Here is a 15,336-nt window from a genome sequence, read left to right on the forward strand (position 1 = left end):
TTTGCTTTATCCATAGCTTCATAAATAAAACCCATAGTTGGTTTTTCATCACCATCACACATCCTTAATACTTTAACCAACGATTCTTGGATTTTTAGGACATCAACAATCTTTTTACAAAACTGGCTGGAGTTAATGACTTCCATCATGTCTAATCCAGTTGGTTTTCTTGCATTTATGGACCTTCTCTATCCTGAAGAATTCACCATTTCTTTTAGTGCTTGTTTGCTTCTAACAATACTTTCCAAAGCAATGAAATTGGTAGCAAATCTAGTAATCCCAGGTCACAAGAGTTCTCTTCCCTGGGTCTATCTCTTCATATAATCAATCGTCCATGTATGCTCGTATATTAAAGAAGTAATCTTTTTTTCTTCATTTAAGACACTTCTCACACTTTTTCTGTTACCAATTTCTTCTAAAATAAGATCCAAGCAATGAGCAGAACATGCTGACCAATACAAATGCCTTCTCTTTTGCTTCAACATTTTACCACCAGCTTTGATCGCTGCTTCATTATCTGTAACAAATTGAACAATAAATTCTTCACCAATTTCATCCACCATTTTATCCATTATATTAAAATAATACTCAGTAGTATGAGAGGTAACACTGCTAGCATCGACTTTTTAAAAATAGTACCTTTAGGACTATAAATCAAGAAATTGATTATATGTTGATTTCTAGTCCCTTTCCATCCATCACACATAATGGTCACACCTCTTTCTTCCCAGATAGGCTTAAAGGCATTCGCCTATTCTTGTATTTCCTTATACTCTTTTTCCAAATACACTCCTGTCACCTCATAAGCTGAAGGGCCCGTAACTGATTTTCCAACTTCAGCTGCAACTTGAAGTACAGGCTGTAGAAATGGTGACTCTGCAATTCTTGCAGGTAAAGCTTCATGCAATATTAACTTTGACATTGTTTTCCCCAACTTTGCTTTTTCATTTTTCAAGAAGCTTGTAGTGAGTTTTAGTTGCTTCAAACTTTTTGATCTTTCAAGAACAGGATCCATATTTGCTAATCTAGCTCCATGAGAGTTAAAATTAGTCCACTGATGTTCCCTCCCACTTATTTCCGAATTATGGATACTGAATGATCTGCTAAATACTTGAGTTTCAGAACTACTACCTCCCCCAGTTTCATAAACTGAATCTTGACCAGTTCTTGCTCTTCAACGTTGTTTTTCTTCCCATTCATTTTTGAATCTTATACTCTCACGTCTTACAATAGTTAACTCCTCATCATCAGCATCACTATCACCATAATCTCCAATGATCTCCTAATCTTATTCTTTCCTCCAATTCTTCTTTTCTCCTCTGCTTCACAATTTTTTCATTATGATATTCATTAAGCTGTTGAGCAATGTTTTTTCTAACTTCTATCGAGACATTTAGACAAGGTGCTACATTCCCTTTTTTTTTGCTGCCAAATGCTCTTTCAACCGTGTTATTCCTCCTTTGATAACTCTTTCAAAAAATTTGCATTTAACATTATTACGACCACCTTCAACAGGTTCTCCCCACCTCCAACCATAATCATCACTAGATGCTTCAACTTCTTTACTTCTCGAACGTGGCATTTTTTTTTTATAGCTGCACATAAATCATTATTATTCATTACATGAGATCAAACCAGATAGTAAAATATTGAAAAATAAAATAATAATTATAAAACTTAAAACTAATAATAAAAAAATTGTATGTAAAAGAAAAGTATGTGTATGCCATTCAAATCCTAAAGTAATCATAAATAAAGCTTTACCCGATAATCACTACTAAGAAAAAAGTGGTAATAGACATGAAATTTGTTAATTTAATGCAAGTATAATGTGGAAGTCTGTTAAAAGTTCCAATGATCAAACAACTTTCATAATGTTCCAAGGATCAAATAAGGATGCTTCATAAGTTAAATATTTGTTATTATTTAACATCAATTTTTTCTTTTTTGCTAAGTCTAAAAATATTCGAATGTTTTATCCATATGATTTCATATTTTGGATAATTTGAAAGTTTGTTGCGGCGTTGCGGTGTTGAGGTGCAATATATTGGATGTTGCGGCGTTACGTAACGGCTTCAGACCGCAAAAGTCGTGACGCGGTTCTCTCATCATGTTGCGCCAATGTTGCGTCACGGAGACCTTCAAAACCATTACGATGCAGCCGTTACACTGCATTGCGGCCGCAATTTAATACCATGGCTGCATGAGCCTCACTTGCACTCTTTTACAGTCAAGAAGATCTTTACTAGTTGATACCCCGCCAAAATTATGACCATATTGTCTAACAATGAAAAAACGTCGATATTTTAACTGATGAGACAACTATATTGAGGAATTAAGCTTGTTTATGCTGCCTTTGACATGTTTGGTTGATTCGGACAAGAAGAACAAAACATGAAGAAGACTACAATTTTCCGGGACTAGTGAATCATGTTTATAGTATCAACAAAGCACAAATATAATACACAGACACAAACATATATATGGGAACCAAGCATGGGTATTGAGCTATCAATCAAGAAAAACAAGGTATGGGTATTGAGCTATTAAAATAAAACTGTGTTACTTTCACAGACGAATTAACAGTAGCCTATGTTCTGGTCTGGCCTGTCTGATACAAACAATGTGTATATAACACTGTAGGCAGCCACATCGAGTTACCTAGACAAAAGGATTATATAATCAATGATCCAAAAAATATAAAGTATGTGTTGAAGAACACGTTTGATATCTACAGCTTTTGAGTCATCAGCTTTTCTGAAATCAGAACTCCACGGTGCCGGAAAATTCAGGATACACATATAATATCCGGACAACCTTCCTCAAATTCTCATCAGTTTATGAACACCAATTTACATGAATTTACAAACTGCCCATGCATCCTATATTCCCTGGTTGTTGTTAACTGCTTCTGGCATATAATCCCTGGTTGCACCCCAAAAACACTTGCTTGAGCAGGAAACACAGATGACGAATTGTATTTCTTCAACACCATTTGGCTTCTTGCTTTAGAACTAGATGATCCATTTTGTTCATTCATGGCTACCCCAGGCATCTGCAAAACATTAGAATAAGAAGCACTTAGGCTTTGTTTCTTGTACATCTTCTCCATAACCTCTGCTGGTATGTCATCTTTAGTATTCGACGCAATTCCTCGATCTACATTTTTTATGATTCTTCTTGCTTCATTTAGTAAACCAATGGCACGCCAAGCATCCGCTACTAGCTGTATGGTGCTCCTCTCAGCAGAGATACCCTTCTCTTTCATAATCTGCAGGAGTTCTTCAGCTTTCCATGGCTGTTTTGCTTCCCCATATCCCCATATCAGTGTCTCATAAGTAGTCAAATTGGGGGTAACGCCAATTTCACACATTTTCTCATAAACTCTGGCTGCATGATTCATTTTTCCAGCAGTGCACCACCCACTAATGACAGTTGTGAAGATTACAACATTTGGTTGCACACCAAATTTGCCCATGGAGTTGAGGAGTGACTCAGCCTCTCCTGGCTCCCCAGCACGAATATAACCTTTCGCCAGGATGCTAAATGCGTGGACATCAGGTTCTATACCAGCCTTTACCATATCATCAAAGATCTCCTGGCATTTGTCCATCAGCCCTCCTGAGCTCCAGGCATTCATAATCGTACTAAATGTTATAACATCTGGTTTGACCCCGAATTCTTCCATCAGTGTTAGTGCCTGCCAAATTATGCTTCTTGTTAGCAAATAGTAACAAAAGAATAGGGTAAAAAAGGTGATTTCAAATGCCATACAAGCGGCTAACAGAACCATGTGAAGCCTGTGTTTAAAATTTCCCAAAATTGGGACAGATCAGGTATCTTTTATTCTACTTGGTCCTACTCTTATCATTTTAAAATTGGGACAGAACAAAAAAGAATTCCTAGTGCATGATTCCACTCGTATTTAAGCTCTTTGAACATGTTATAATTGACTAGATGAAAGAGAAGAGTTCTTTTGGGAGAAAAAAAACAACTAAGGCTGAAACTCACCTCATCAACTCCGGTTGTATCTGTAACATCTAGAAAACCTTTTACCAGAGAGTTGAAAACAACAAGATTTGGTTGAACTCCTAGCTCCTTCATCCTGTACACAAACCTCAAAGCTTCTGTCATATTACCTTCTTTACAATATCCAGTCACAATGATACTGCAAGTACGCACATTGGGAGCCACTTTGTTGTTTTGCATCTCAAATATCATCTGTTCTGCCCTATAAGTCTCCCCAGTCTGAGCATAGGCTCTTGCTATTGTATTGTAAGTGACAACATCAGGATGCATACCAGATGCTACCATTCTATGCACCACATTCCATGCTTCTTCTATGTTCAGTTTGTTGCACCATGCTCTAGTTAGAATGTTGTATGTTCTATCATTTGGTTGGACATTTTCATCCTGCAACATTAACTCTAGTAATTTTGAAGACTCTTCAGCCTTTCCAATATTTCCATATCCTTTCATAAGGGTATTAAAAGTACTGGTTGTAGGCTTACATCCACTCTTCTTCATTTTCTGAAAGATTTTCATTGCTTCTTTCACATTTCCAGACTCCGAAAAGGCATTGATCATAGCATTGAAGAGAATAGAATCAGGCTTCATGCCATTCTCTTCCACTTTGGAGATAAGTAAAATAATGGACTTGTAACGTTTCAGGCGGGTTAATGCAGACACAAGAGCCGTGTAGGTCACAAGAGTTGGTTTATGTCCTTCTTCTGTTAAGCTGTTGAAAATAAATTGAGCTTCTTGAGGCCTCCCCTTCTCAATCAAAATGTTCATTAGTTTTGTTCTTGCACGAACAGTCTGGCAACTGTTGTTTCCTGAGCAAACAATGCATTTGGAGCTAACTTCAGAATCTGCAGAATCTGTACCTGGATGTGATTGTTCCTTCTCATCAACATGTGATACCTGTGACATTCAAAGCTATCATTATGTGATCATTGCTGTACATATGATGAAAATGGGCTGATTTACTGTGAAGAGATCCAAGATAAAAAATTTGAACTACTATAAAATCTTTTATCAATCTGAACAGCATCATTCTCGAGTTAATTACCATTACAGAAAGAAACATGAAAATATGGAACCAGGGTGCAAATTCTTTAGTAAAGAACTTGATCTATTAGAGAAACATTGATTTCCCACTCTGAGGCAGGTATGAAGGAAGCATTAGTTTTCACTTTCGCAATAGTTATTTAAAGTATAACTTATTAAGTGTACGAATTCAATCTAACTAGTAGACTAGGACCAAGTTCTTTAGCAAAGACCACTCCTTAGGCTTCAGTAATACATGTCAATGACTCATCAAAAATGAAATTGAACAATATCCCAATTTTCTAATTTAGCCAATTACAATTACAGAATAAACAAGTTGAAGCAACAATACCACAACTGCTGAAGCTTTGACTGGCTTCTTGCTCATGATTGTTCCCTCCTGATGCTTACCCATGGCAATGGACCTCCTGTTGGTCACACTGTCCAAAGTTTCTTCTCCGCTTTTTACCATCTAATAAACCAGACTTGACCTTTTTTCAGATTGGAGATTATCATTTCCAGGCCATATGGAACTTGTTTTCTGACTCAATTTCCTCTGCTTGAAGGTTAAGCCTGAAGAACCTATCCTAAATAGAACCAGAGAGGAATGCAGAAAAATCAACATGTTATGCATCATTAAAATAAGTGAAGCAAAGAACGATTTTCAGCAAGAAGTAGGTTTGCCTGACGGTACCAAAAGGAAACTCTAAGAATAGAAGAACCACATGAGATGATTCTTAAATACAGAAGATTCTTAAATACACCCAACTTAGTCCATGAAAGTGAATTTTAAATGTGTAGAAGGAACAGTAAAAGTGTACCAAATAGCATGGAATATAAGTTTGTAGCATTTTCAACTTTAAGCAGTTCTCTTTATGTGAACACCTTTAAACTAAGGTTAGTTTCCTTGAAGTGCCAAGTACTGAAGATTCTGGCAAGTTTTATGTTCCACTTTAGCAAAACCTGCTTGTACAGCCATTCTTCCCATTAAGTCAATGAATATATCTAGCAAGTCCATGCTTCTAAGTTCTAATAGCTCAAAGGTTGGACTGCCAGCAAATAAGAATCCAGTAATCTAGTCATCCTATTACAAACACACATAAGAGAAAATAAGAATGACAGGAGGCATTTGACAAATATCAGTACTTCAAAAATGGTATTCATAAAGATTCAAATATTCATCATAATTCTAACCACCCAACTCAGGTAATATTATATCATCCAATTCCAATAAAACATACTAACAGAGAGTCAGAGACATATGAGAACATAGGTTGAGAACACCCAATTCAACAGTCCACTCTACATTAATTCATGTTTTAGTCCACTAACTAATACAAAAAAAAAAAAGAGAGAGAGAGAACTCTAAAGGAATAGATTAAAATGCAATTACCATGCATCATCACAAGCAAAGTTCAATAAGCAAAACCAGACCCTGTGACTAAAATCAAATCCTGCAAATGTTTACAGATAGCAAGAATCTAGATTGAAACAAATAAACCAAAAAAAAAAAAAAGAACCCAAAACATTTGGAGAAGAGTTGATCATACCTCTAGAGAATTCGATGAAGGAGAAAAGGAGTTTGGTATTGCATGGTTAAGAGTAGAGAGATTTGAGAGTGTGTAAACATGCAGGCAGCCGAATAGAGTTGAAATAGGGAAGAAGTGTGTTGGAGTGTAGTGGGGAGTGGGTGAGTGGTGCTTGTATTTTAGACGTCCAACAGAGATTCTTATCCACAAAATATTATCACAAACAGATTCTGTGCAAGTTTTTGTAAAGGTTGTCAAATTTTGGTTGCCACAGTACTTTGTACATTATTTGTGGAACCAGATGCTGCCACGATAGCTTTTGCTCAAATGGCCAACATTTTAGAACATGGAAATTTTCTAAATAATTTATATTTATACCAAAGATGAGTCTTCCCCGACCAGAGATTAATGACCGACCAGAGATTAATGACTTTTAGTTTCCCTTTGTCTTGACTTTTATTAAAATTAAAACTTTAATAACTGAAATAAAAATTTAACACTTCATTTGCTTCTATGATCAGATCTTTGTTTCTGTCGCCAACATTTTCTCCGGGCAGACAAATTTAACGCCGGGGAAAAACGTCGACAATGTTGACGGTAAATCATCCGAGAAATAACAATGTATTCATAGCCTATAATGGGCAGGCATTCTCCGGAAATTCTTCAAACACAGAACTCCAACAAAATTTTATCCATTTTCACCTGTTTTGGAGAGATGAATGTGAATGAACTATAGCGTGGGTGTTCAGAACCTAGATATACACACATTAATCCAGCGTGAAAAGATGACCTTTTGCTCTTGCTTTTCAGTTTTCATTGATTGGAAACAAAAAAATGTCTTCCTTTTATTATGAATAGAAGAGAAAATATTTGGTAGATTGTTAATAGAGTTTTCATATGTTAATAACTGTTCCATAGGTATAATATAATAATTAAAAAATATATGGTAAATTTTTAAAGTTGTTTGTGGAATAAAAAAGTACACTATTAGTGTATCAAATACTAATCTTATATGTAACGTTCTCAAAACTCAATCGTAAATAATATGAAATAAAATCTTAACGAAATAAGGTATAAGATCAAAGAAAATAAAAGTTACAAAATATCAAAATAAAGTTAAATTAAGAAGCATGACATGATGTATTAAAGGAAATATCCTAAAATTGATATATAATAAAAGTAGTAATAAATTGAATAATATATAATTGATTTTTCGGTAAAATAAGAAAATGATATAAAGATAATAAAAGAGAATATTGAGGAGTATTGAAGAAATATTAATAATTAAGAAGTAGATTTTAGTATATTGATTTAAAGTAAGGATTAAAATGTAAATATGTGAAAAGTTTTTAACTCAAGTGTAAATATTCAAAATTTAGGGGATCGAAGTTTAAAAATGTGAATTTTGAAAGACCAAATGTGAAAATAAACCAATTTACTATGATGTGGAATTGGCATACAAGGACCAAATTGAATAGGTGAAAAATTTGAGGGACTAAATCATAATTTTACCAAATTAAGTGATGATTTAATGATGGAATTTTGAAATATCATAAAGAGTAAAATGGTCAATTAGCAAGAGGGAGGATTTTAGGACGTGATGATGATGTTTATAATATTTTTAATTAATTAATTAGTTAAATATTATTTTATTAATATTTTACTTAAATATTTATTATTATTTTATTTAGAAAATGGTAGTATAAAAAGAAAAGAAGGATGAAGGAAATTTATAATTCTCCCAACGTGAGTGAAAGGGTGAGAAAAAAAGTTTTTTTTTTACAATTTAGTCATTTGCCATGAAAACTTATCTTTTTATCCAAATTTTTTGAAATTTAGATATTAAAGAGTGAAGATGAAGTAGAGATTCTAGAGAATATGTTCATCAATTTAGAAGCAAGAAAATAGTAGATGAAAGTGGAGAAAATGAGAAGAAAAAGAAAGGAAAGTGGTGAAGATGATAAATGCATGGAAATGAAGAAGAAATGAAGAAATTCTTGACAAAGAGGTTAGTTTCATACTAATCCTACTTGTATTTCAATAGATTGAGTTAAAGATAATTTGAGTAAGATCTATGAAACATGTATTTAATCTAAATACTAGAAATAGAAAGTATTTGATGAAGAATAGAGACTTAAAACACTAAATTGGTAAGAGAGAATGTGATTTGTATGGTGAAAAGTACTAAGATTAAGAAATGAATATGTAATCTACACATAAACATAAGTGATTAAATTTTATAGTAATCAAAAATATGACAATTATGTGTGATTCAATGAAAGATAGTGTAAAGAATTGTGGAAGAAAATATTTTCATCAAAAGCAGTTTGGATAGCAGTAGTAATTTTAAATTTGAAAATTCACCAAAAAATTATAGAAATTTAGTTACAGATTGAATTAAATATGAAATTAAATTTTATTGAGTCTAGTTTTATATGGAAGAAATGGTGAAAGAAAAGAGGTTTTATATTTTGAGATATATTAGTTTTCGTGAAACAAGGTCAGACTAGATTTGGGTTCCCCTATTTTGACTTTGGAAAATCATAAAAAAATTATAAAAAAATTATTATGGGTTTAAATTTATACTTTTAAATTCTTAATGAGTCTATTTTCAAGAGAAACAAAAGGAAACATCATCCGAACCTTGTACTAAGAGATAATTAATTTTTAGTAAAGAAAGGTCGAAGCTGTCAAGCAGCAGAACATGAGAAAATTTGAAGAATTTACTGTACTAATTGGCTAAATTATAAATTCTGAACTTTTTATGGTAAAAATATATTTGAGTTTAGTTTTAAAAATATCAAGAGGATCTTAATTTCAAATTCTTTAGCTCAAGATATAAATAATTTAGTAACTATGGCTCAAGTGGACAACTTTAATATGAACACATAAATAAATAGTGGAATTATAAATAATGTTACACATACGCATGTTATATACTAAAAGCTAATGATTATAATAAATACATACATAAAGTTTGTGGAATAGAGAGGATGAGGAGGAAAAATATATATATAGTAGATGATTTTGAAATGTTTCAAAAAGGTTGTGAGTGATGGAATGATTAGTGCATGTGAATATGTTTAAACGAATTGATAAAATAATAAGTGAATAATTGTTAATTGATGTGAGATTGAAATCTTTGTTAAAATTTTATGAAGAATTAAATTGATTGGCATAATTTAGAAATAAATATGAAATATATAGAAAGTGGGTAAACTACTTTTGAAAGTGCAAGTCCTCCAATGGTCTTATTTAAAAAACTTTAATATTTGTGTTAATTTTAAAAACTTTGTTATCTTTGATTAAATATCATGTTTTTATGAGGACTTGATATTAGAAATAGATGCAAGTGGATGATATGTAAAATGAAGTGGTGGTTATGACATCTGAATATGGTTTAGGTAATAATATAAATAAATAAATAAAAATAAAATGTGGAGCTTGTAGGAAAATGGAGACAACGTCACAACATCAAGTTTTTCATGTCACAATGTGGAAACCCCAACGTCGCGACGACAGTTTAAAATTTTTTATAAACTTTGCAATTTGGTATTTAATCAATTGTGGATGTTTTAATGAGCTCATTTAATTCATAATTAGTTTTATCATAAAATCAATTAAAACTAAAATGAGTTAATGATATACATTAATTAAATAATATGATAAATTGATCTGAAATTTTCAGTAGTTGCTCCGGCAACGAATGTGACAACCTGGTGCCTTGACTCGACGATCGGGTCAAATATGAGGGTGTTACAGTATATTTAATTACAAAATGCAAGTTATTTTGCTTTTAAAGGATTCAAATACGGTTTAATAAACAAACAACATTTACCATTCAAGTTACATTTCAACTTCAGTCTAAAACTACATCAAATTGCTTATAACATATAACATTAACTTTATAGTTATTCAAGTTATTAAGGTGTATAATAATGGTGGTTCATACAGTAAGTAATGCGAATGAACATTAAGGATGGAGGTTTAGAGTGTGTAAAAAGGTTAAGAGAGTTGTCGGAAAGTGTTCCATACTATTGAGCTTAATTTTATACATTTCGTGCCTCTTGCTTTGGTTATATTGTTACGTGCTGCAAATCAAAATCCGTGAAAAATGTATACGAAACGTCCCATATTAAATGAGACTCATTTAACCCAATTTAATTATTCCGATTCATGAAACACATGGAAAAACCCATCTACTTGAAGCCTTAGTAGCCCACTAGAACACTCTAGTAAAACTAGAGTTACCATAGTGAATATTGTAAACCCTAAGGGATAAGACTGTATAAAATTTAAATCCCTTAGGACTCTCATCTTGTAGATAGACTTTAACATTGACCGTCAATATGATTTAATTTTACCATTAGATATGGGGGAGCTCAACTATAAATATAGGTCTTCCCTTTCATCTGTAATCAATTTATTATTGAGTAATAGAATACTTTTAAGAGAATTTGCTCAAACACTTGGTCTGCCATTATTTTCTTGTGGCTTTTATATTTGATTCGAGTTCTACTTTAGCTTTATTTTGGTATCTTAAAAATTTTCCTTTGTGAATTATTATTTTCAAGAGTAAGATTGACTTTGACAGATTTGAAGCAAAGAAATCACCTAAGGTCTTGCAGTTTGTTAGACTAAAGTTCTAGCCCCATAATAGCTGGTATTAAAGTTAGTGTTTGGTAAAACGTTAATTGAGATGATGAAAGGAGTAAACGAGTAGATTGAGTCTAGGGAAACCCGTGACAAGGTTAGGAAAACTAGCAGATCACGATATATTCTGTCAGCTTTGGAAGGTCGAGTGACCAATCTCAAGTAATCCATGGGTAGTGTGAAAGAAACACTTGAAGTAGTTGAGGGACACACTAATGAGTCGGACTCAATAAAAGAGCAGCTTAGGGAATATGTGGGGGAGGCTCTCAGTTCCAATTTGGATGTGATGAAAGGGTCCCCTCAATACCACTATGGATGATTAGAACAAAAAGCTGAATAAAAGAGATGATGCTCTCAAAGCTATGATCATAACTTTGAAGAAGGAAACTGAAGCCATGATGTTGAGAATTGAGGAGCTCGATGTGTGCAGAGCTGTTGTGTAACACCCTTAACCTGTATCCGTCTCCAGAATAGGGTTACAAGGCATTACCAGACATATCAGAACGTTAACATATACTTAAGCATAACATAATCAAAACATATGATAATTATTCACAATTGTCCCTTATATAGGTCTATGAGACCTTAAATATGCTTTAGAAAGCGGTCGAAACTAAACCTAGCTCATACAAAATTTTTCAAAACTTAAACATTTTTCAAAGTTATAAAGGTCACATACCCGTGCAAATAGGCCGTGTGTCTAGCCCGTGCTCGAAACTGACTTGGCCACACGGCCTAGCAAACACTCATGTGTGCGACCGTGTGGTCTGCCTAGGCTCATTTCAAAATGGCCATTGAGCAACATAGCTGAGACACACGCCCGTGTCCCTGCCCATGTGGACAAAAATAGGCCATTTACAAGGCCAACATGCCACCCATTTTTGGCTTCTCCCTACAAGCATCAAACAAAAACATTTCATACCAAAATTTCAACCAATTTCAACCACAATATATACATCATAAATACCATATCATTATCAAACACTTTCATGCTTATTATCCAAAACAAATTATATCATAATCACCTACCAAACACATTCAATCTTACATATTCTTACAACAAAGTTTCACATCCATTCTCATATCAAAATCATACCATTTATATAACTAAATCACATTACCAACTTACCAAATTGACCATTTCTCACTAGGTCATATATATACACCAAATATGCCATTTTTGCATCACATATCATATATCAAAATCAAACCATAAGATAAACCATAATCTAGCCATATCACATGGCTTGATATACACATTACCAAACATATTCAAATACTTCTAACCTATATATGCCATACTTCAATATTTACACTTTCAAAAGGAACCAAAATAGAGTCGATAGTGTGGTGATGATCCTCGACGATCCCCGAGCTCCCGATAGCTATGATATTTATAAAACAGTTGAAAACACACACAAAGTAAGCTTTCAAAAGCTTAGGAATCCATATACAAATAAACTTAACACATAATATCAATCTTAAACAATTTATTCATATAAATCAAGGCAAAATACATTCACATAGCCATATGTATCTTATAATTCATTTGATTATGAATCACATATATATATATATATCATATATCATTCTCATAAGAACTTATACTTATCTCAAATGTTCACAAAGGTACATGTACTTCCCTTTCATTTTCAAACATAGTATACAATTCAAACGTACTGAATCGGAATCACATTCACATAATTATCCATTTTCTCGGAATGCTCGTTGAACCGTTCGGAATTAATAAGGATGTTCGGATAGCTCAGAAAGCTCATACAATGCCAACGTCCCAGACGTGGACTTACATGTAATCAAATATCGATGCCACTGTCCCAGACAAGGTCTTACACAAAATCAAATACGATGTCGATGTCCCAGACATGGTCTTAGACGTAAATCATAAGTTGATGCCAACGTCCCTAATAAACCGTAATTTATACATATTTTTACCCCATATTTAACACTTTTTATGGATGATTTCCTATTAGAATTGGTGAATTTGATGCTCCTAATGCTTTAGTTTCATATTTTATACTTAGAAGAGCGTAGGAGAGCGAAAGGAACGAGAAACGGGCCAAAATCGGAGAAAATGGGCCAAAGTACGAAATCAACACGGCCTAGACCTCCTCACACGGGCAGACCACACGGCCATGTCAATTTGGCAGGCTCGAGCACGCCCTGAAGTAATCGCACAAGGGCATGTCCCTGCCGAGCCTAAGTTGATTCCAATTCGGAAAAGGTTAATTTTAAAGGCTCTTAGGCATTCCAAAGCCTATAAATACACCCTAGAGGATGAAGAAAAGGGGGGGCACAAAATAGGGAGTAAGGAATTACTCCAAGGAAGCCGATTGATCCATCTCAAAAGCCAGATTCACCATCAAGATAGAAGATCTCTCCTCAATTTTCCCTTCAGGAGTTTTGGGTTTTCTTTATGTTTTGTATTCTTTATTATTTTGAGATGTTTTCCTTTTTAGTTATGAACTAAATCCCCTAAATACCTAAGGGGAATAAAACCTAAGACAAATCTTGTTATTATTTTCTGAATTGTATGATAAATATTTAACTTGTTCTTAATTCTTATTTTGATATCCTAGGATAGTGATTCAAGATAAGCTCTTATTCAGAGGAGGAATAGACCCTGTCTAAAGGTACATTTGTCATAATTAAGCGGAGTTGATTGCGCGCCTAGACATAGGGTGACAAGATTTTTTCGGATTAGGGTGAAACCTAATAAGGGGATCCATAGATCGAGTTAATACAACCCTAGGGTGTTAATTAGAGAAAGGTCTCAATTATTCAATCTAGGGATTAGACGTTATTAGTCTTGAATAGGGATAATAACATAACTTAGGGATCTCTACGGAACAAGTTAAATGAATAAATAAATGCGATTGAGCCGAATAACAAGTACAGTCTAGGTGGATTTTTCCTTAGGTATTGTCTTAATTCAATCGATTTTCCCAAAAGCAATTCCCTAATTTTATTCTCTGTGAATTCTTAGTTTAGATAATTAGTTAGCTAAAACAAAAACCTCTTTATTACTTTAGCCATTTATTTTTCTTGCAATCTAATTTTATTTTTAATTTTATTCTAATTTACTAATTTTCTTTTTCTTTCTTCTGACAGGTTTTTATAGTTTATGACTAGAAGAAATCCGTCAGGACCATTACTTTTTGACAAAGAAATTGATCACACAGTCCGCAGAAACCAAAGAGAAATAAGGCGAAGCCTAAGATACACAGAGAACGAGCAAGAAAATGATACTCAACCCCCAACCGAAGAGATGGCTAAAAACCAAAACAATCAGCTACCTCCTGCAATTGTGGTTAATCAAAATCCTGCTCTACGCACTATGTATGATTATGCTAAACCTTCTTTATCAGAAACTGAATCGAGCATAGTTAGACCTGCTGTAGCTGCAAATACTTTTGAACTAAAACCTAACACTATTCAAATGATACAGCAATTTGTTCAATTTGATGGTTTGCAGGATGAAGATCCCAACGCTCACTTAGCAAACTTTTTGGAACTATGTGATACATTAAAAATTAATGGCGTTTCTGATGATGCCATTCGTTTTCAGTTATTCCTTTTCTCATTGAGGAACAAAACTAAACAGTGGTTGAACTCGTTACCAGAGGAAAAATTACTACTTCCGAACAAATGATTGAAAAATTTTTACTAAAATATTTTCCGCCGGCTAAAACGGCTAAATTACGTAATGATATCTCTTCTTTTGTACAGATGGATTTAGAAACACTCTACGATGCATGGGAGAGATACAAGGACCTTTTAAGAAGGTGCCCTCACCATGGGTTACTGCTTTGGCTTCAGGTTCAAACATTCCATAATAGTCTGAATCCTTCGACTCGACAAATGGTTGACGTAGCTGCTGGCAGAACCATCAATAATAAAACACTTGAAGATGCTTATGAGTTCATAGAGGAGATGTCATTGAATAACTATCAGTGGCAAGTCATGAGGAAAAAGCCAACAAAAATAGCCGGTGTTTATAACGTCGATTCGGTCACCATGCTCTCTAATCAGGTAGAACTCTTGAATAAAAAAATTGATGGTTTTCTTAGTTCTTCACAGGTTCACC

The 15,336-nt window shown here is 33.7% G+C and overlaps 1 protein-coding gene and 1 non-coding gene across 6 annotated transcripts; both read right to left on the bottom strand.

Annotated features, from left to right (window-relative positions):
- Positions 1-2,410: 2,410 nt before the first annotated feature.
- On the bottom strand, positions 2,411-6,809 carry LOC108484319 (pentatricopeptide repeat-containing protein At5g21222-like). Of its 5 annotated transcripts, none has more exons than XM_017788062.2 (5): positions 6,600-6,809; positions 6,443-6,503; positions 5,402-5,631; positions 4,012-4,923; positions 2,411-3,700 (listed from the first exon to the last, which is right to left on the bottom strand). In XM_017788062.2, the coding sequence occupies exons 3-5, from the start codon at positions 5,519-5,521 to the stop codon at positions 2,834-2,836; spliced, it is 1,899 nt and encodes a 632-aa protein (XP_017643551.1). In that variant the 5' UTR covers positions 5,522-5,631; positions 6,443-6,503; positions 6,600-6,809; the 3' UTR covers positions 2,411-2,833. The 5 variants fall into 5 exon arrangements, with proteins under 5 accessions (XP_017643551.1, XP_052885809.1, XP_017643549.1 ...); XM_053029849.1 differs by having other exon boundaries at positions 5,402-5,636; XM_017788060.2 differs by lacking the exon at positions 6,443-6,503 and having other exon boundaries at positions 6,600-6,808.
- Positions 6,810-14,945: 8,136 nt separating this feature from the next.
- Positions 14,946-15,052, bottom strand: LOC128294806 (small nucleolar RNA R71). The gene has a single exon (XR_008285113.1). It is a non-coding gene; the product is annotated as a small nucleolar RNA R71 (small nucleolar RNA).
- Positions 15,053-15,336: the final 284 nt, after the last annotated feature.

Source organism: Gossypium arboreum, chromosome 6 (assembly GCF_025698485.1).
Source record: "Gossypium arboreum isolate Shixiya-1 chromosome 6, ASM2569848v2, whole genome shotgun sequence".
NCBI lineage: Eukaryota > Viridiplantae > Streptophyta > Magnoliopsida > Malvales > Malvaceae > Gossypium > Gossypium arboreum.